Here is a 21,835-nt window from a genome sequence, read left to right as displayed (position 1 = left end):
AAACTATGTATTACTATTATACTTATGCATGTAATTACAAAGAAGCATATTAAAAATAAATATAAAAATTATATTACATATTTTCTAATTTACACAAAATCCATTTTAATAATTCCAACTTGTTTCTTATATAGACATAATGTTCCTAGATTTACAATCTTTGTGGAATCTGGAACATTTTGTTATGTCAAGTGATTCTGCTATTATAGTGAATTGGATCTATATTCCAAGATACTCAAATTTGGTCACTGTGATGTAATTTTAGATAATTCTCCTACATGTATCCTGGGCTTGTTATTATTCCCTTGATATGCTACACATATAGTTTTGCTTTCATGACTTTGTCTTCCCATCTAAGTCCTACACTTCCTTTAATCCATGATCCATGAAACTTAAAAACACTGGCTCAAATTCCTGATGATAGCTGCTTCTTCTAAAGTCATATGTGCTACTGTTGGTAATTAGTTGGTACTAATTGCTGAGCACTTTGCCTATTCTTCGAATATTGCTTTTCTTAATATTGATACTGTCTCTCGAATTATACTATAAACTCCCCCAAAACCTAATCAAAATAAGTTAAGTCTCCTTGTCACATGCTCTTACAGCATTCTTTATTTCATCCAAGTAAGCAAACATTGTTACTGGCAATCAATGTCCAAGCAGGTATCTGAAATTTAGAGTTATAGGTTGTAAACAGAGGAGAAAACAGTGATTAAGCGTAGAAACAACTCATTAGAAAAACATAAGAATAATACACTTGTCATTTCAATAAACTAGAATAAATGTCTTGATCAATTAGAGATGTGGAGTGTGGTATGTGAAAAGGGTGCTCAGGTAGTCAGAAGCGGTAGGTCCAAGTATGGTTTAGCTATGTGATCTTGGGCAAGTTACTTAATCTCTACGGATTTCAATTTCCTTTTCTATGTGATATGTATACAACAAAAGACCCACCATGTGCTTATTATAGCTACTGCTAACCTATTACAGAGTTTTCCCTCTGAGCCTATAGCTTCAGAACCCTTTTCAATACAGCACTCCTGGAACCTCTATTAATTATTTACCTTCTGAGATGAAACCTGTATGTCATCCCTGGACTCAATCACTAATGTTTCTTCCAAATCTAAAAAAATTCTATGACTCAAAAAATAAATAATGAGGTAAACTTCCAATAATTATCTGGCCTGGCTTGATGTGGATTTTGCAGAAACACTACACGTAAGTTGAAAAAAGTTCACAAAATTCTCTCATAAGCTATTAAGAGTTACTATCTATTTTTTTAAAAAAGCATCCAGAGTTAAAATATATTTTGGTATTAACACTTGCTTCAAACTGAAAATCAGAATAAAGAAATATTATGGATGTTATGCTAATTAAATACACCATTAGAAAAGTTTTGTCTAGTTATCTGTAGGACTAGGAAAAATGGAAAAAGTCCGTCCAACTATCTACCAAAAACTGAACACACACACTTTACTTTAAAAGGATAAAACAAAAGATTCTATTTACTTACCTGTTGAGAAAACAAACAGTAGAACTGATATAAAAACTGGGGTGTGATAAAGCACACATTCTGAAAAACAAGATTAAATGGAAATAATTGAAATATTTAGGTCTAAAAGAGAAACAATTTCTAAAAATGGCTATTAAGAGTCCAAAAATATAGTATCAGTTGATATGGTAAGTAGATCTGCCCATAAGAACTTGTCCGTATAAAATGGGGAAATAGGATTCCCATTTAATTAAAAAATGTCTAAAAGTAGTCTAGGCAGCATTACAAATGTCAGAAAGAAAACACCTTTGACTCCTATCATTGCCAAGCAATACCGTAATTTTGAATTTATAACCTACCAACTATTATTCAATACTTCTCATTTATAGTACAATAAGAAAAGTTTACTTAAACTTTAGAGCTAAAATTGCTTTAAAATGCAAAAACATTTAAAATACAACAAATGGAACGATCAAAACATCTTTCCATTTCAATAGCCTTATGTCACAGCAAAAGTTATAATAATAAGCTAGGAAAAAACTGCCACCATCATCTGTTAGCATTATGCAATCTACCTGTGTTCTTTCACTGTGTTGCAGCTATTAATTAATTATAGAAATATACGCAAGATAGGACATTCTGATGTATTAGATGTCTTGGTACTCAGAGGCTCTTAATATGGATTCCACAGAACCCCATCTTTGCCCATAAGAGTCAAGAGATTAGGACAGTGTTTCAACGTAACTGGTTTCCTTGTAATCCTATATATTTTATTTTATGCATCTAAAATCCCTATAATTTGTAATCTCAAAAAAGATTAAGAACCTCTGCTTGAAATCATCATATTGGAGTTAAAATTAAAATTTATTACTGGTTCAGGACAACATAACAATAAAGAAATCAAACTAATTGTGTTCTAATTTGCATAGAATAAAATATTAAGTGTGAATTTTGATGTATTCTGACAAATTCACACAGCCGTGTAACCACGACCATAATCAAGTTGAACTTTTCTGTCATGCAAAGTTCTCTCATATTCCTTTCTAGTCAATTCTATCACCTGCACCCTTGGCCTCAGGCAACCACTGATTTGCTTTCTGTGAGTACACATTAGATTTATTATAATAAAATAATAAAAGGATATTCCATAAACTGTTAGTTTTACTTACAGAGAAAAAAATTTTAAGAATAATTTGTATGGTAATAGCATTCCTTAAATTGAAACCTCAAATACTCTGTTAGAAACTGATTCTAAAATATATCCATGAAACTTACCTTATAAAAAAAATACTGTACAAGGGTAGCTATTCTAATATAATAAAAATGACCATGAACAAAAAGCAATTTGGAGAGAAATTTAAATCTAGCTATTGCATAGTCACTGTTCCTTGCAGCTTGTCTTCCTTCTTTACCCATGATTCCTGTAATAAGGGGACAAAAAGGTAAGTTCATTGATAACTGATAAGTGTAATGTTTATGATATATCTGCAAATACCTTAATTAACTGTAGCAGTTGAACCTGGACTTAGGATCACTATATCCTAAAATATAGTAGACAATAGATTCCCAAAAGGTTGCTCCACTTAAATCAAATATGTAATTAACACAAAGCTGTAACTTATACCAGGCATGTAATACCAATTTTCAAAGAATCAGAATATAATAAAATTAATATAAAAATAATATTAAAAGTTCAGGATCTAAGAACATTAAAAAAAAATTCTAATGAAGAGAATGCTATAAAATAGCTTTGACTTCACTATTTCCAATTAACATGAAAAATATGCAAATTGAGTAATTCAAACCAAGCAAATATGATCATGTTTAATGGTCTTAAAACTTTCATGCGTAAGTCAAACACAGTGTGCTTTTTAAAAGGAAAATGTACACTATTATTTGAAATCAGTACATAATTTTATCTGATAAGTATGAGAACTTCTTTTTAGGTTACTATAATTCTTTAGGTTTCAAAAGTTATTGCCAAATTTGTTTATTCAATATGGAAGCAGCTTTGAAAAAATTATTTTTCAAAATTAAAATTTTTTACTCTTGTCATAAAAGTGTTCCAAAATGTATAGGTAAAGACAATCACCTATATTCACAACTCCTAGAGAAAACCACTATTTTTGGTCTATATACTTTTAGAATTTTTCCTTATGTGTATTTCATGTATGTGTATTTAACATATATAAAAATGAGTGCATAAAGATGGGATTATTTGTTTTGTAATCAGCTTTTGTCACTTACTACATTATGGACATTGTTTATAACATATGTGTTTGTTAACATATTCATTTATTTTCTTAAAAGAAATTCCTGGATGCAAAATTGCTAGGTCAATAGGCACACACTTAAAATTGTTATACATAATAATGCAGGTGTACCAATTTACATTCCCACTAACATCGTATAAGGGCATCTGTTAATCTATACCTTTGTCAATTCCAGGTTCTATCAATCTTTGTAATTTCTGCCAATCTGATAAGCAATTTTAATTTATATTCTTTTAATTATTAGGGAGACAACATTTTTTTCGTGCATTTAGTATTCTGTTTAGATTTCTCCTTTTGTGACAACTGATGGCTCACACCTTTCAACACTATAAGGAAAACTAGAATGTTTTCCTTATTCTCCTTAATTTGTTAAGACCTCACATATTAGGAAGATTAAGACTGTCATCTATTTTGCAAATATTCCTTACCAGTTTGTCTTTAAAATTTGTTTATGGGAAGTATTTACTTCTGCCACACATATTGATCTTTTTCCTTTTTAGTTCCTTGTTTTGTTTGGTTTTGTACCTAAAAGATCCTTCCATACCTCAAATAACAGGATTATTCATTAAAGTTTCCTATTATTTTTTATGGCCTTCAAAAATTATTTAAATCCTTAATCCATCTGGAATTTGTTTTGCTATAAGCAATGGAAAGGAACCCACTTTTTTTCCAAATAATTAACTAGTTATATCAGCATATTTTAATCAAATAATTTGCTTCCCTACTTATCTGAAACATCTCCTTTGTTATATACTAAATTTCCAGATGTTTGAACTGATTCTGTTCACTGGTCTGGCTGTTATCATATTAGAATCAAACTGTTATAAATACTGTAGTTTTTATGCTCTAACATATGGTATAGGAAGTTATCATCAAATTACTATGAAGATTTCTGGGAAACAACAGTATACACACTAGAAAGAAAATGAAATTTTCAAAATGAAGAGTTAATAATCCCAAAGAGGAAGGAGTTGATTTGAGAGATACACTGGAAATATTAGACCCAATAACTACTCATCACATAGGCAATTCCAGAGCGAGGAGTATCCTCTTTTCTAACTCTAAAATTTTATCCTTCAACAAAAAACCCATACTCTTCTCTTTTCCTTCCTCAATAAAATTATTGAGGAAGTTAGGTCAGAATATGGTTTAAATAGGAAATGACTGATAATTTAAACATAATAAAGTGATTTTAGTATTCTGAATCTAATAAAAATTTTAGGCAAAAATAGAAAAGAAATCAGAATGAAGGTTATTAAATTAGAAAGTTATTTGAAATTTTACAATTATACTGTAGTTTGGTGTAATTTCCTGTCTCTAAAATTATCTTTAAAATAAGTTGCAGAATCTTTGATGAATAAAGTAAATAATAATAACTTTCTGAAATGAGAATTTAAAACCATGAGGGTAACTATGTAAATTACAAATTTAGAGTTTCAAAATGATAAAATAAGTGTAGAAGTACTTTAAAAGGTACAAAATGGCAAGTAAAAGTAAAGTTACTTTATTGGGAAGGGGAACTGGCAAAGATAAAATTCACTAATGTGGTATTTATTTCCTTGAAAATTTGGAAGTAAAATATCCTAAATATTGGGCTTAGTTATAATAGCTTTCTGATGGAAATACACTGTGATATATTACCCTGCTGCATTTAGTTTTCATTCATATATTTGATATTGTGCTTTAGTCTACAAAAGGAAAATTCAAAATCACCAATTGATTAAACCAACTTTAAAAGTTCAAGAAAAAATCAGTCACCTATGCCAACATGTGCTTCTTGTATCATGCTTACATCATTAGCACCATCGCCAACAGCCAATGTTATAGGCTTCTCAGGTGAGATTTTTATCAGTCTTATTACCTGAAAGACATACAACTAATTAGTTTTGATAAAATTTAAATCTTCATGTATTTATATAAAGTCATTTATCTGAAACGATCTGTTGTAAGAAGAGTAGAGCAATGAAAAAAATGTTTATATTAGACGATAATAGGCACCGAGGTTCACTTTTTGAGGGATGTCTCCATTAAGATGTTAGGAATGTTTTTCAGAAATGACACAGCAAAACAGAGTACTATCTTTGGATTTTATGATGGTATGTTAGAATCTTTTAAACACAGTTTAAATTTGTAAAAAGCTTAATAATAATTGTGTAAAAAATAATTACAATTAATTGAACTTTGTCAGGCAACTTTTTTTCCTTCTCAAGAAATTATTCTTTTCATTTGATACAGGGGAAGGATAATTATTTTCTCTTGTAATAAAATTTAAAAAATTTTATAAAGCAGTCAAAATTAAATTCAATAAAATCAAAAGAAAGGTTTCTTCAGAATACTTGAATATACTTTTATAAAGAATCTAGGAGGACTTCCCTGGTGGCACAGTGGTTAAGAATCCGCCTTCCAATGCAGGGGATGCAGGTTCGATCCTGGTCAAGAACTAGATCCCACATGCGTGCTGCAACTAAGAGTTAGCATGCAACAGCTAAGGAGACTGCTGGCTGCAATCAAGGGGCCCACCCTCCGCAACCAAGAAAAAAAAAGAATCTAGGCATTAGCTCTGTCTGGTCTCAGGTTTTAGTCTCCATAGACTGGGGGAAATACATGGGTTATAATAATAATAAAATAGGTACTGTAAAAAAAAATCCACGAAGCCAAAAATACTGGATGTAAAATTTTTTAGATCTATATGTAAAAAAATGTGTTCAGATGTGCATTTCAAAGGGTATCCTTGTGAAGATTACAGTTGTAAAAAATATTTGTATAGGCTATCACTTGAATCATAGCTGAACTTTAAATAATTCCTGTATATAGCTTCATATCAGAATTAATTGGCTTTTCAACTTTTTACTAAAGTTCTATTTATCACTTAACAGCTAGCTTTAACAAAGAGAATTATCACTTCGTAAGAATGCAAGAATAAGCACAGATCAACAGAACCACCTGGAGGTGCAGATGAACTGAAGTCTTATAGGCTCCCTCATCAGTTAAGTAACTAACTTGTGAGACTTCAGTTTTCACAGTTCAAATTTATGTCTCAGGAAAATCACAAACTGCTACCTACCACGTGGTCATTTCTAGGTCACAATGATCTATTTCTAGGTCATTATGAATAGTTGAAACTTCAATATTCACTGTGAAATTTCCAAAGGCCTAATGTACGTGGTTAAAATTCATATTATGAGAAGTGACTGACCCCTAGTAAGATACATATACTGAATATCACCAAATGGAACTAGATGAGGCATTAACGTTAAAGAATACTTTTTTTTTTTAAATTAATTTTACTTTTGGCTGCTTTGGGTCTTTGTTGCATGCAGGCTTTCTCTAGTTGCGGCGAGTGGGGGCTACTCTTCCTCGTGGTGTGCGGGCTTCTCATTGCGGTGGCTTCTCTTGTTGCGGAGTATGGGCTCTAAGCATGCGGGCTTCATTAGTTGTGGCACATGGGCTCAGTAGTTGTGGCTCGCGGGCTCTAGAGTGCAGCCTCAGTAGTTGTGGTGCACGGGCTTAGTTGCTCCACGGCATGTGGGATCTTCCTGGACCAGGGCTCGAACCCGTGTTCCCTGCATTGGCAGGCGGATTCTTAACCACTGTGCCACCAGGGAAGTCCCAAGAATACTTTTAAATCTAAATATATTTATGGGACTTGTTATGACATAAACATACCTTTGCTTTCTGCAGTGGTGCCATACGACAGCACATTACAGCTGAACAATTTTTACAAACTTCCATAAATAGTTTTTCATGTTCCCTGAGTGCAAGAGACAGACTGGTCCCATCCACCACCAGACCATGCTGAATCACATGGTCCTCTGCAATTCTAAAAAAGAAAATAATTATATTCTCTGTAAGACACTTTAAAGCCATATTATTCAGACTCATCTAGTAAACAAAAGCTTCTTACTGAAAGATGGATCATTTACTCACAGACTTCACTGTTACAAAACTGGCATGTCAGGGAACAAACTGAGTTCTATCACTTGAAAGTTAAGATTAAGCAGAACTGAGAGTGACTGATATGATGAGTAAAACAGACGATATTCATTTTTACAATGAATTGGTATATACACGCAGTAACCATGTTTTCTAAATTCCTAATATTTTCTAAAATGTGAACTGAGGATATTCTCCCAAACTGTATGGAAAGTCTTACAAAAATAAAAAAAGTTACTAGTTACACATTTAGCAAATCCTAATTTTAAAAAATTAAATGACATCAAGAATGTTAGGGAAAATTTACAAGCTAGATTCACTGTAGGAAGGAAAGGAATGAAGGAATCATAACTGTCTCTTGATATTTAACCCTACAATGGACTGTAATGCCAGGTTTTTCAACGGTGGAACATGGATAACACCCCTCTTGTGGGCATACACTATACCGAGGACTACTCCAAAGCATGACCTAATTACTGGCAACTGGGCAAACTACTTGTGACAAGAAAGAGGTAAGAAGAAGAAGAAAAACAAAAAGAAAGATAAGAAGCTTGCATCAGTATGTAAATCAACTGTATTACTGGGCACACTTTTTGTTCAACTGCTTTACCCCGCTCCTCCTTTGGTAATAAGAGTTTCTCCCTGAAAGAAGCAGTGTATGTATATACAGATTTACATTCTGGAGCAAGCTTCTTATGCTGCTGAAGGCCAGCACTCAAAGTAGCATTGCACTAAATCCACCAAAAGGAAAATACTACAGTTCACCACTGGGTTCACAGTATAGCAAGACTGTTACTGAGAAACATCCATACATTTTCAATTTTTTTTCAGCTTTATTGAGATATTATTAACATATAACATATGTAAGTTTAAGGTGTGCAACATGATGGTTTGATACACATATATACTGCAAAAATGACTACCACAACAAGGTTAGTTAATACCTCCAACCTTTCACATATTTGTGTGTGTGTGGTGATAACATTTAAGATCTACTTTCTTTACAACTTTCAAATATATAATATAGTACTGTTAATTAGTCACCATGCTGTACATTAGATCCCCAGAACTTATTCATCTTATATATAAACTTATATATGTTTGTACCCTGTGACTATCATCTCCCCATTTCCCCCACACCCCAGCTCTTGGCAACCACCCTTCTACCACTAGTTTTTTAAATTCCACATATAAGTATTTGTTTCTCTCTGACTTATTTTACTCAGCATAAAGCCTCAAAGTCCATCCATGTTATCACAAAAAGCAAGATTTCCTTCTTTTTTATGGTTGAATAATATATTCCTTTGTGTATGTGGATACACACACACATCACATTTTCTTTATCCATACATACATCAATGGACATTTAGGTTCTTTCCATTCTTGGCTACTGTGAATAATGCTGCAATGAACATGGGAGTGTGGATATCTCTGAGATAGTGATTTCATTTCCTTTGGATAAATACCCAGGAGTGGAATTGCTGGATCATATGGTAGTTCTATTTAAAATTTTTTCCATACTGTTTTCCATAGTGGTTGTACCCTCAAATTTTAAATGACAAGTGAGAAGACTATTAAATGAGCAACAAGCTATAAAAACTAAATAAATACTGTAATTTTTTGTCTTGTAATCCTTAATTCTTTTCTGTAAGTTAAAATGATGTCTTTCATAGTATGCCTAACAACTACTGTGTTGCACTACAACTAATAAGTGGTAAACAACATTCACAACATAAAATTTTAAAAATGTATATTTCTTTTACTAATTCTCCAATATCCAAAATCAGCACCTAAACTATTCTTCCTCCCTGTTGGCTGAACTTATTTAGCAGCTCTGCTGCCTCCAATGCATTCAGCGTGAGCACTACCTGAGCACATGGCCTCATAAGAAGTAGCAGCCAAGAGTAGGATAGATCAGATCAGTTTTCCTTGGCAACCTTCCCACGGCATACTAACTTAGGTTTTCCTCTGGACAGGTGTCATAAATCAGCATACTATCTCACAATCCATGGAGTGACATTTATGCAGTATGGAAAACCAGCTCACAGTTCTGGTACACAGTAAGGTAGCATCTGCTTATTTCTGTAGTCTCATGTCTCAATACTTCCCACATTGTCTCCCATCTATTCCATTCTCTGGCCATATTTAACTACTATCAATTCCTTGAATGAATCTCTCAGCTCTGGGAATTTGCATACATTGCCCGCTTTGCTTCCTTTTTTTTTTTTTTTTTTTTTTTTTTTGGCGGTATGCGGGCCTCTCACTGCTGTGGCCTCTCCGGTTGCGGAGCACAGGCTCCGGACGCGCAGGCTCACAGGCCCAGCCGCTCTGCGGCATGTGGGATCTTCCCGGACCGGGGCATGAACCCATGTCCTCTGCACCGGCAGGCGGACTCTCAACCACTGCGCCACCAGGGAAGCCCCCGCTTTGCTTCTTGGTGTTACTCTCTGACCAGTTTACATTTCATCGCTGGAAACAACAGTCGTGAGTTCTAATGTAGAGCAAGAGCTTAGCCTAGGCTAAGCTCAGGCTAAGCTTCCCTCTTCTGTCTACCCACAGCTCTCTGTTCTTGCCTCAGTTACAATTCAGTTGTGATAAGTCTATGACAATATATTTATTTCTGTTTTTCCTACACATTGTAAGTATTCTGGGAATAAATACACCTTATGTGACTCTGTTCCAAATGCCTAGATAAGAGACAATCATTATTTGTTTGTGAAGGACTGGATATATACACTAAAGCTTTCAAAGGTATGGAATTCTTTTGCTATACCCAAGATTTTTAGAATAGATACTTCCTGAAAGTCTGTAAATCAAAATCCTATTGACTTACACGGTTAACTCAGAAAATGCACTCCAGGAACTCCCTGGCAGTCCAGTGGTTAAGACTCTGTGCTCCCACTGCTGAGGGCCCAGGTTCAACCTCTGGTCGGGGAGCTAACATCCCACAAGCCTCATGGCATGGTGCGGCGAGCCGCTTCTGACCAGCAGAATGACGAATCACCACACGCTAGATTCTTCTCGCATCACACTTTATTGGAGTACAGCTTGGTTTCGGGCGGATGGAAGGAAGACCCCGTACGCTCGAGCCTGTCTGCTTATATAAGGGCTTAAGGACTCGTGTAAGTCCCTGATTCGTCCGTATGGTTATCGCATTTCGCAAGCCGGACTTTGGATAGGCCACTGCTTCAAAACCTGATTAGCATATTAGGTGCATACGCCCTAGCGGCATACTTAGTGCATGCGTAATGGCTATCCGGCCGCGCCCTACATCTCCCCCTTTTTTCTTTTCGACCATTGCAGCGGACATTGACCTGTACCAGTGCTCATACCGGGGTATGTACACGGTGTACCGGTAGTTTCCGCTTGCATTCGCAGACACCCTCCTGCGTGCAATGCTCGCAATCGAACTGCAGGGTGCAAGGGCTGTCTTCACGTGGCATGGGCTCCTCATGGAGGTGCAATGGTAACGAGACCTCTCCGTGCAGAGGCAGCCCCTAGGGCCGATCCCCTATAGAGGTGCAATGGCGGCAAGGCCCCTCTGTGCAAGGGCGATCATATGTTTTTTAGGGTGGAGAGCCAGGCTGCGGGGGACTCGCCTTCACTGATGGCCACAAGCGCCTGAGTGAGCATTATCCTATCTCGCCGGGTTCGAATGCGAATACGACAGACCAACCAGAGACACAACACTATCCCAAACAAACAGCAGGCTGCGAACAGTCCCACACCCACCCATTCCTTAAAAAAGGAAAATGCTCTAGCTAGCCATGCGGTAAATTCTCCAAGAGTCACTGGATCCACTCTGGTTGCATTCAGCTGCAGGATATTCAACTTCTGCTTAAATATCCCCTGGCAGCCTCTGCAAGATCCTTAAGTATTTTATAATCCACCATCTCATAATATCTTTGACGCGTGGCTGGGTCTTCAAACACCGGAAAAGCTGTGGGTACCTGAGACCAGACTTCTCTGGGTATGAATGTACACTTTGGCGGTTCCCGAACCGCAGCGCCAGGGGGGGCGCTAGCAATAAAAGCGGAAGTCTGAGTACATGTTAAAGCTTTTGATTTAGCAGAAGCACAAAATGGCGGACGAGCACCCGCAGAGGCACAAAATGGCGGACGAGCACATGGGGAACTGCCATATCGTCCTCTTTCATATTCGGCAGTTGCTTCTTCCAGATCCGCCTCCTCCTTGGGATTCAACTCATCTTGAGACAAATAAAGCGCTTTAAATTCATCTAAAAGTGGATACAATCCTGGCGTTGCATCCGATTTTTCTATTTGTTTTTCTCTCTTTTTCCTAGGATTCTTAGGCCTATCTACCGTAGTCCCTATATTTTCACTTTCTGACGCACTATCTTGATGTATGCTAAGAGCTTTACGGCCCATCTGTACAATATCTTCGCATTTCCCTTCTCTTAAGCACGAATGTATCATTCTCCATAACGGAAACGTGCCTCGAGAGAGCTCCCCCATTTTGTGACGATCAGCCAAGTCCTTCCCCAGTTTTTCCCAAGATGGAACAGTCAGGCTTCCAGACACCGCAAACCATGGGGCGGCACCATCAATATCCTGCAACAGTTTACTAATAGTTTTATGTGAAATCTTAAGTCCTCGATCGTTCAGAAGGGCTTGGATGGGCTCATGGAATCCAACGGTTGGTTCCGCGGATGAACTATTCCCCATAGTTCACTCTCATATATGAACAACTTGCTAAAGCGGGAAGATCTCTGACCTATCTAATGGCCAGGGGAGACACACTCGGTCGGGCTGATGGCACCGTAGCCACACGCAGACAAAAAGTGCGACAGCTACGAAGAGAACGAAAGCGAAAATAAAAATCTCGGGCTCTATTGCAGCAAAAACATACCTAAACTGGACTACTTAACGGCGGTTCACTCCGTGTGTCGAGTTCTGAATCGGTCCTCCATGCGGGGCGCGCAGGTTCCCGGGTTTCGGCACCACTTGCGGCGAGCCGCTTCTGACCAGCAGAATGACGAATCACCACACGCTAGATTCTTCTCGCATCACACTTTATTGGAGTACAGCTTGGTTTCGGGCGGATGGAAGGAAGACCCCGCACGCTCGAGCCTGTCTGCTTATATAAGGGCTTAAGGACTCGTGTAAGTCCCTGATTCGTCCGTATGGTTATCGCATTTCGCAAGCCGGACTTTGGATAGGCCACTGCTTCAAAACCTGATTAGCATATTAGGTGCATACGCCCTAGCGGCATACTTAGTGCATGCGTAGTGCATGCGTAATGGCTATCCGGCCGCGCCCTACAGCATGGCCAAAGGAAAAAAAGAAAAGAAAATGTACTCCACCAAAAAGATGGTATCTCTAAAACGTAAGTTTCACACAGCAAGCCTAAAATTCATTTTAAGGTATAACCTTCACTTTATAATACAGCTTTTGTACAAAAAGGTAAATGAACAATACCCATGATCTTAACAGACTCACTAAAAGTACATATACAGAAGACTTAAAAAAATTCTAAAATACAAGTAATAATTATCTTTAGATGGCTGTATTATGTTATTAACCATATCTTCTTTACCATTTTCAGTATTTTTTAAATGAACATTTACTATTTTTAAAATCAGGAGTAATATTTAAGAAGTAAATGATTCTGAGAAAATAGTTTGTATGTTTTAGGGAGTTCTTGACATTATGATACTTAAATGTTTAAGCAATCACAATAGTGTTGGCACTGCTCCAAAACTGTAGTATAATTACCTAAATTAATCACCTTTTTGAGCTCAAGCAAAGACCCTTCTGCGAGCAGTACTGTCTCTTTAAAACATTCCTTAAGTAAGTTTTTCTCTGATGAAATCCAGAGTTTAGTATCACATCAATCTCTGCATAACAAATGTAAATCAAGCACTGAATGTACATTGACAACTGTGGCACTGTCTTTTCGTATTTGTTTTTCTGCATTAATATTACAAGACTGCAAAGACAGGTACCTGTAGAATATCTTAGATGGCTACATACAAGCAACCCTGATGCTTACACTGAAGCACTCCTAATTTATTGTACAAACAACTGACTGTGTTAAATGGGGGCTCCTAAATAAAGTTGATTTACCTAAAAAGCAGATTTAGAGAAAAAGAGAACGCATTAAGAGCATAAATACCTATGAAATTATCTTTGAACAGTAAAATGCAGATTAATTTCCCTGTTTGGTCATGTGAACCTCATCAGTGGTTGGCAAATGTTTTCTGTAAAGCGTTAGAAGTAAACATTTTGATTTTAAGTTTTGTGGGCCATGAGGCTAAATTGAGGATATTATGTAGGTACTTATGCTACAAAAGAGGAAACAAATTTTGCCAAAAAAATTTTAAGTAAAAAATGTAATAATTAAGGGACTCGCTCACCTTCTGAGAGGGTCCACACTGTCTGTGGAGTGTTTCTCCCTAAATAAATCCACTTCTTATCTATCACTTTGTCTCTCACTGAATTCTTTCTGTGATGAGACATCAAGAACCCGAGCTTCATTAAGTCCGGAGGCCAGTCTTCTGAGTTCTGCGGGAACTAAGGCCCGCACCCAGGTGGAGGATGGAATGATGATGTTGACCCACATGACTTCAATCAACTAAAGCTTGGACTCTATCAATCGTGGCCCCAATTCTATGCTGAATTCTCCTCTGCTCAAGCCCCTTCATGAATATGCATGTACCCTTAACTTAAAACTTCCCCAAGTTTGCTGTTTGGGGGAGACACTATTTTAGGAAAGATCCCCAGTGTTCTCCTTACTTGCTGCAAGTAATAAATCTTTTCTTTTCCCGAAAAAAAAAAAAATTAAGTACAATTTTTAAAATAATAGAAGTCTACTAACGAGGAGAACAGAAACCTTTTTATTTTGCAGGGGGAAGAACTCCAATTAATTTTGATTAATTGGGGTTCAAAGTTCATGTTTCCTATCATCAAAATCAATTGCACATGTCCATCTGTTAATGCTGATCTGTAATGAGACTTTACATTTTATTGCAAAAGAACCATCTGTAATGAGATTTTGTATTTCATTTTTGATTATGTCTTTTCAAACAGGCAGTATATTAAAGCATATTATCACTGAATAATAAACGCAATGCTTTGCCACCTAATTTGATAATAATCAACACTCCACTATGCTTTAAGAGTGTGATATTAAAAATCCATTTTTCTTTTCATGTTTGGACATGATGGTTAAATACTGATAATAAAAATATACTAAAATGTCATATGGCAAAATGTGTGGCACGGAAAACATTAACAAGTTATAATTGTGTCACTGTGATTTGTAGTGTATCAAGCAGCAGTGAGAAATGAGAAAGGTGCTTTATAAGGTCTCTGTCTCAATTACTCAACTGTGCTGTTACAGCGCAAAAGCCTTCACTGATGATGTGTAAATGAACAAATGTGGCTCTGTTCCAATAAAACTTTATTTACAGACACCAAACTTTTAATTTCATGTAATTTTCACACCATGAAATATTACTCTTCTTTGACTTCTTTTTCATCCATTAAAAAATGTAAAAATTATTTTGAGCTCATGGGCTGTAAAAAAGGCAGTGGGCCATATTTGGGCCCATGGGCCATAGCTTGCTGGCCCCTGAACTCCATGATACAGATAATTATATTCTTACCTTCTGGCAAGCTGCCTCAACTTTTCAGCACATTCACTGTCTGACGTCTGGTTTATAAGTTCAAGGATGTTCATGGTTCTGTGAAAATGTCCACATGACAAACTCACACTAACAGCTGTTTCATGTTTATCTCCAGTAAGTACCCATACTTTGATACCAGCCATTCTCAATGCTTCAATAGTTTCTCGAACTTTATCTTGTAGTCTGAAAATAAAACAAAATTAGTAGTAGAGAACATTTTTTTGACTGTATTTAAAGTATGAACCACAAAGTAAAGTAAGGTAATTCCGAACTCCTTAACCTAGGGATGTTATAGTATAGTAATATAATTGAATTTTTTTTCCATTAGGGAAAAAATAGGAATAACCAAATTAGTGACCACCTGGCTAATATAAAATCTACAACTGTGTGCTAACACATGTTTGTCACAATGGGAATTCCAGAGTTGTGAGGCATTTTAGGTGACAGATACTAAATGATCGCTTGGGTCAATACTGCCTTAATGAGAACATTTGTGCATTCTCACAATTGTAAAGTTTCCTTCCCTTCATTTTGGTTACTGATAATACTACTATAAATGTATTTGGTCTTTTGAAGCTCACAGGGTATTGATATGTTGGAGCACTATGTAAACTTAAATGTAAAATCTACAACTTCATACTTTAAGAGTGTATCTTCAAAGCTGATTTTTATAGAACCAACTAACTATATAGTCTTCATAAACTCATTTTCTTAGAAAGTCTTAAATTTCCAATTAGAAGATTTTCTCCTTTTTCGGCAAGAAAATCTCTTACCTCATTAGTTCAAAATTCAGACTGTGGACAATAATGGTCTACATATAACCTCAGGGAGTCTCATAAATCTCATGAGGACAACTGAAAAGTAAATGAAACCCTAGATTTTAAAAAATGCAAGCACCTTTAGATCTAGGAGGTAGAGAAAAACCTAACAATAGGCTTAATTTGTAGAATTCAATTTAATTCAACTGGGAAACACACATGGAGAGAGATGCTGGGAACAAAGGCAAAGAATAAGTAGACCTCAAGGAATTCACAGGCTAACAGAGGAGAAAGTCTTCAACAAATAATATACTGCCTACAAAACTACTACAACAGAACTACCTATAAAACATGGAGGCTTTCCAAACAAGAGAATTTTTAATACATTAGGGGTTAGGAAAGGTCTTCCTGGAGTGGGGGTGATATATGAACTATGGTTTATGAATAGGTATTCACAGATGGATAAGGGAAGAATGATCCAGGCAGAAAGCACAGCCTTGCCAACGAAAAAAGGCACAAAATAGAACACTTTTAACTATAGTTGTCGTTCAGAGAACTAGACAGTTTGGTACTGTTGAAATGTAAAGTGGAAGGGGGCAGTGGTAAGAGGTGAGGCTGGAGAATTAAGCAGGAGCTTAAAATCTTTGTATGGAACACTGAGGAATAGTCTAAAAACTCCAGACTACAGGCAAAACTATACATGGCTGGATTCTTTCAACTATTTCAGATAGCTGGCTAGAACAAAAATTATATATATGGACTGGGAAAAATTAAGGCTTTAATTCTCTATTTTGATTTTAAATATATTAAGTATAAAATGTTAAAAAATAGAATTTGTCATAAATTAGAAACACTTGGCTAGAAAAATTCTTATGAGAGAAAAATGATATTGCCTATTTGTCTGATACTTACTTGTCTTCTACTGCTGTAGCTCCCAGTAATATCAGGTCTTTCTCTATGAACTGGAAGACATCTGCCAATTTCTCTTCCCGTTGCTGCAAGGCAGTCCTGGCTTCAAATAAATGTCTATCTATTTCCTCATACTCTTTAGGTGTAAACTCTCTATAGGCCATACACAGAGTTCTTAGTCCTTTCTAAAATAGGAAAATTAAAGACAAAAATTGAACAAAGATAACTAATGGGGAATTAAGAAGTCATTGAAATAAACTGAGGACCCCATTACCAAAATTCAACTATAAATAATTTAAAAAGTACTATCATCTAGTGATAGGAAATAAACTGTCACAAAACCCTAGTTATCTGAGTTATGGGACACATATTATCATAGCTCTTGCAATTTTTGATGAGTTCTTAAACAGTTGGTCAAAAAAATTAAGGTCATTGAATTGTAGAACATTATAGAGCCTAGACAGGATCATAAAGACGATCTACCTGTGATTTTAAATATGTTTTACCAGGAAAGCCAAAAAGTTCTATAATGGTACCTTTAGGATTGTCAAGAGAGAGGCAGCCCCAGGTTCTTCTCTCCTGTTTTAACCACTACAACTCCACTTTTATCTATTTATTTTTTTTAGACAATTTTTTTTAAAGTCTTTATCGAATTTGTTACAATACGGCTTCTGTTTTATGTGTTTTTTTGGCCGCAAGGCATGTGGGATCTTCCCTAGCAGGGATTGAACCTGCATTGGAAGGTGAAGTCTTAACCACTGGACTGGCAGGGAAGTCCCCACTTTTATCTACTTTAAAAGAACTTTTTAAGCAAAGGGGACTATAATTTCCTGAGGGTTCATGATATGACAAATTCACATTTCAAATAAAGAAGCCTGTAAAGTGGTCATTATCAACCAACCAATACTTTCTAGAGCCACTGAATGAATGATTTTAAATTGTATCATTATACCTTCACTGGTGAATTGGAATTTCACAAAACTTAGGAATATATATTTGATTATCTGATTCTACCAGGTGTAAACTTTTCTTATGGTGTTAATATTTGAAAGTTGGTATCTAAATCTGAAAGCTTACAAAAGTTCTTTTTCTTGCAACACATTTTCCTCAGAAAAACCCAAAATAAATGTTCTAATAGTAGGACTCAGAAAGGGAAGGTTTTAAAATACTATATGACACTACTTAGCAGATTTCTAAATGTTGTCATTCCTTGATTTACAAATGACCTACACCTATAAACACCTGCTTCTCTTAAATAACAGTTAAGAGACTATGAGAGTTACTAAATTAATTAATTCCACAACAAACATTTATTGAGTGCCAACTACGTGCCAGCATTTTTCTGGATTAAAATGACAGAAAAGTAGAATAGGACTTCCCTGATGGTGCAGTGGTTAAGAATCTGCCTGTCAATGCAGAGGACATGGGTTCGATCCCTGATCCAGGAAGATCCCACATCTTCCTAGGATGTTGCTTGCCATGGAGCAACTAAGCCCGTGTACCACAACTACTGATCTCACATTCCGCAACTACTGAGACCACATGTTGCAACTACTGAAGCCTGCATGCCTAGAGCCGGTGCTCTGCAACAAGAGAAGCCACTGCAACGAGAAGCCCATGCACCGCAATGAAGAGTAGCGTCCCCCGCTCGCCACAACTAGAGAAAGCCCACAGGCAGCAACGAGGACCCACCGCAGTCCCCGCCCCCCCCCCCCAAAAAAGTAGAGCAATGCCTTTGTTCTTATGGATATTACAGCGTGGTAGATGAACTATACCATAAACAAATAGAAAGTAATGGGAGAAAAGAAACCATAAGTAAGTAAAGGAGGCAGGTGGGCAGCATTTATAGAAATGCAGAAATGAGAGATCATGAGGTTCTAAGACTGAGACGGAGCTGCTTAATAAGTTTCCTCTTCACATGAATTGTGGCACTTTGTTTTTGTAAGATTTTCCTATTCTTTTATTAAGAGGGACATAATTCACGTACCATAATTCACTTTAAGAAGTACAATTCAGTGGTCTTTAGTGTACTCACAAAGTCGTGCAACTGTTATTACTATCTAATTCCAGAACATTTGTATCACCCCCAAAAGGAATTCCATATTCATTAGCAGACACTTCCCTTTCCCCCCTTTCTCCAGCTCCTGGCAACCACTAATATGCTTTCTGGCTCTATGAATCTGTCTTTTCTGGGTATTTCATATAAATGGAACACGTGGCCTTTTGTGACTGGCTTCTTTCACTTAGCAATCTTTTCAAAGTTCATCCAGGATGTAGCATATATCAGTATTTCATTCCTTTTAATGGCCAAATAACATTTTGTTATATGGATATGACACATATCATATATGGATATGACACATCAGTTGATGGACATTTGGGTGTTTCCATTTTTTTGGCTATTAGGAATAAAGCTGCTAAGTACAAGTTTCTGTGTAGATGTATGTTTTCAATTCTCTTGGATGTATACCTAGGAGTGAAATTACCAAGTATATAGTAACTCTATATTACTCTATGTTCTATGAGGAATTGTGAAACTATTTTTGGAAGTGGCCATATCATTTATATTCCCATCGGCAATGTATCAGGGTTCCAGTTTCTACACATACTTGGGATTTCTGTACGTCTCTTTTTTTTTTGGTGGGGGGGTCATGCTGCACAGCATGCAGGATCTTAATCCCCCGACCAGGGATGGAACCCATGCCCCCTGCAATGGAAGCACGGAGTCTTAACCACTGGACTGCCAGGGAAGTCCCTCCCTTTTTAATATAGCAATCTGAGTGGTCCTTGTAGCCATAAGTACTCTGGCTGTACTAGGTGCAAAGACATATTTTAGCAGGTTAAAAAAGGTCAAATTTTAACCAACGAATGAGGAGCCAACATATAATGTAACAGAACTGCATAGTTTCTATAATTTTTGATAAAATACTAATGCAAAAATGAAACCCCAAATCTTTCATATATATATATATTTTAGCGGTTTTTAAATTAGAGAAATTTGCACTTACCAAAGCAAATTCATCTACATGAATTCTTGTTTTTTCTATTTCTCCACCTATACATTCCGGGAGAACTGATGATTCGGCTCCTTTAACAAATAGAAGTTTCTCACCTAAAAAGAAAAATGAGTTATCAAGTTCTTAGTATTACATAACTAAAAATTCATGAACATTTAAATTGGTTACCTGAAGGTGCCTGAACAATTACACTCATTCTTCTACGATCTGAATCAAATTCCAGAATATGAAGCAGTTTGTACCTAAGGAAGAAAAAATAAGAAAGACAAAATCTGTACTTTTTTGAGTAATATTAAGTGAATATTTGGAAAGAATCCCTATAAAAGATAAAATGGTTAATTCAGAACAAGAAATTAATCTCAGTTACATTTTTCAAGATGACGGATTATGAGTCATTAATAACATAAGACAGAAAAAGAAGGAACTGACATTTATTAAGTACTTACCAAATGCCACATACTTTACATACCTTATACCATTTAATACCCATGAGAACCAAAGGAGGTAGGTCTTATCTCATTTTACAGGTGAGGACTATTAAACTCAGAAAGATACACTCATTTGCCTTAAGTCAAATAAGCATGTGAATGGCACAGCAAAGAATGGGATACATATCTGCCCAGCTTCATGTTTTTCCTCACTAAAAAAGGTGACTGATTCTCAACTCTTTTTTCTGTCTAAACACACCTGAGAAATACGAACACTCACATTAGTAACAGAGGCTCATTACAGCAGTGATTCTGAACCTACAACAGGGCATGTGTGTGCAGTCGGGGGACACAAAGGCCTCTCTAGGGAGCTGTAAAAGAATTTGTGTGGATGGGTCAGGTGTGGATTGAAAAGTCTTCTAGATGAATTTATACAATGATGTACATATGGAATGTTTTGGCACATCTCAAAGAAAAACACTGAGTAGAATGGTTTATAAGTTGATAAAATGAGCTAGACAGGCTCCCAGATAAAAGTAGCCAAAGACTGGGCACTATTTAGTTCAGAAAAGCATAGTCTGGAAAAGCACAAGTGGAGCTGAGATATGATCAGAAATGATAAAACCACAAAAGATATGAATGTGATAAGAATGGACTAATTTATCAAACAGAGGAAATACTGGAAATAATACGACAGTTCCTTAATGTTTGAAAGATAAAAATCATAGGAAAGATAAGGAAGTTTTTATTTAGTGAGTAGAAATTTACAAAACTCATTATCCTAAGAATGTGTAAAAATAAACACATAAGTAAATTCAAGAACCATTAAGCTAAAATACAGATGAAAGTTTCAGAGTATTATACTGTTACTACCATGATGAGATACAATGTAATACTGACATCATTCTAGAGCAGGTGTCAGTAAACTTTTCCTGTAAGGGTCCAGACAGTAAATACTTTAGGCTTTGAAGACCATATATGATCTCTGCTGCATATTTTTTTGCTTTGGAAAACACTTTAAAAATGTAATTTAGTTTGCAGGCTGTAGGCCAGATCTGGTTTCTGGGTCATAGTTTACCAATTCCTGTTCTATAGTAAACACTTAATATATAGAAAATTACAATATAGAAAAAGATTACCGTTCCAGTTTTCCAAGTGTTTTAACTTCCATAGTTTCTCCAGAATGGCCAATAAATACAATGCCGAATCTAGGGAATAAAAGGAGAAAGAAATATAAGATTTAAAGGATGATATTTTATAATTCACAATATAACTAACTTGAATAAAATCATTTATAAGTTTAAGATGTATTTTAAAGTTATTTCCTTTGAGTATGATTATTTTTAAGAACTTGAAGGATGAGAGTAGATCCAAAACAAT

The 21,835-nt window shown here is 35.9% G+C and overlaps 1 protein-coding gene across 1 annotated transcript in view; it reads right to left on the bottom strand.

Annotated features, from left to right (window-relative positions):
* ATP11B (ATPase phospholipid transporting 11B (putative)) overlaps positions 1-21,835 on the bottom strand; it is a 126,832-nt gene that overhangs the window by 37,843 nt on the left and 67,154 nt on the right. The window contains 9 exon segments of the mRNA XM_032630197.1: positions 1,511-1,570; positions 2,765-2,910; positions 5,521-5,623; positions 7,429-7,582; positions 15,323-15,526; positions 17,014-17,195; positions 20,019-20,122; positions 20,196-20,269; positions 21,595-21,663. Coding sequence (XP_032486088.1) covers positions 1,511-1,570; positions 2,765-2,910; positions 5,521-5,623; positions 7,429-7,582; positions 15,323-15,526; positions 17,014-17,195; positions 20,019-20,122; positions 20,196-20,269; positions 21,595-21,663 — 1,096 coding nt within the window.

Source organism: Phocoena sinus, chromosome 4 (assembly GCF_008692025.1).
Source record: "Phocoena sinus isolate mPhoSin1 chromosome 4, mPhoSin1.pri, whole genome shotgun sequence".
Taxonomy (NCBI): Eukaryota; Metazoa; Chordata; class Mammalia; order Artiodactyla; family Phocoenidae; genus Phocoena; species Phocoena sinus.
The sequence above is the reverse complement of the archived record's forward strand: the minus strand, read 5'-3'. Positions and strand labels throughout refer to the sequence as shown.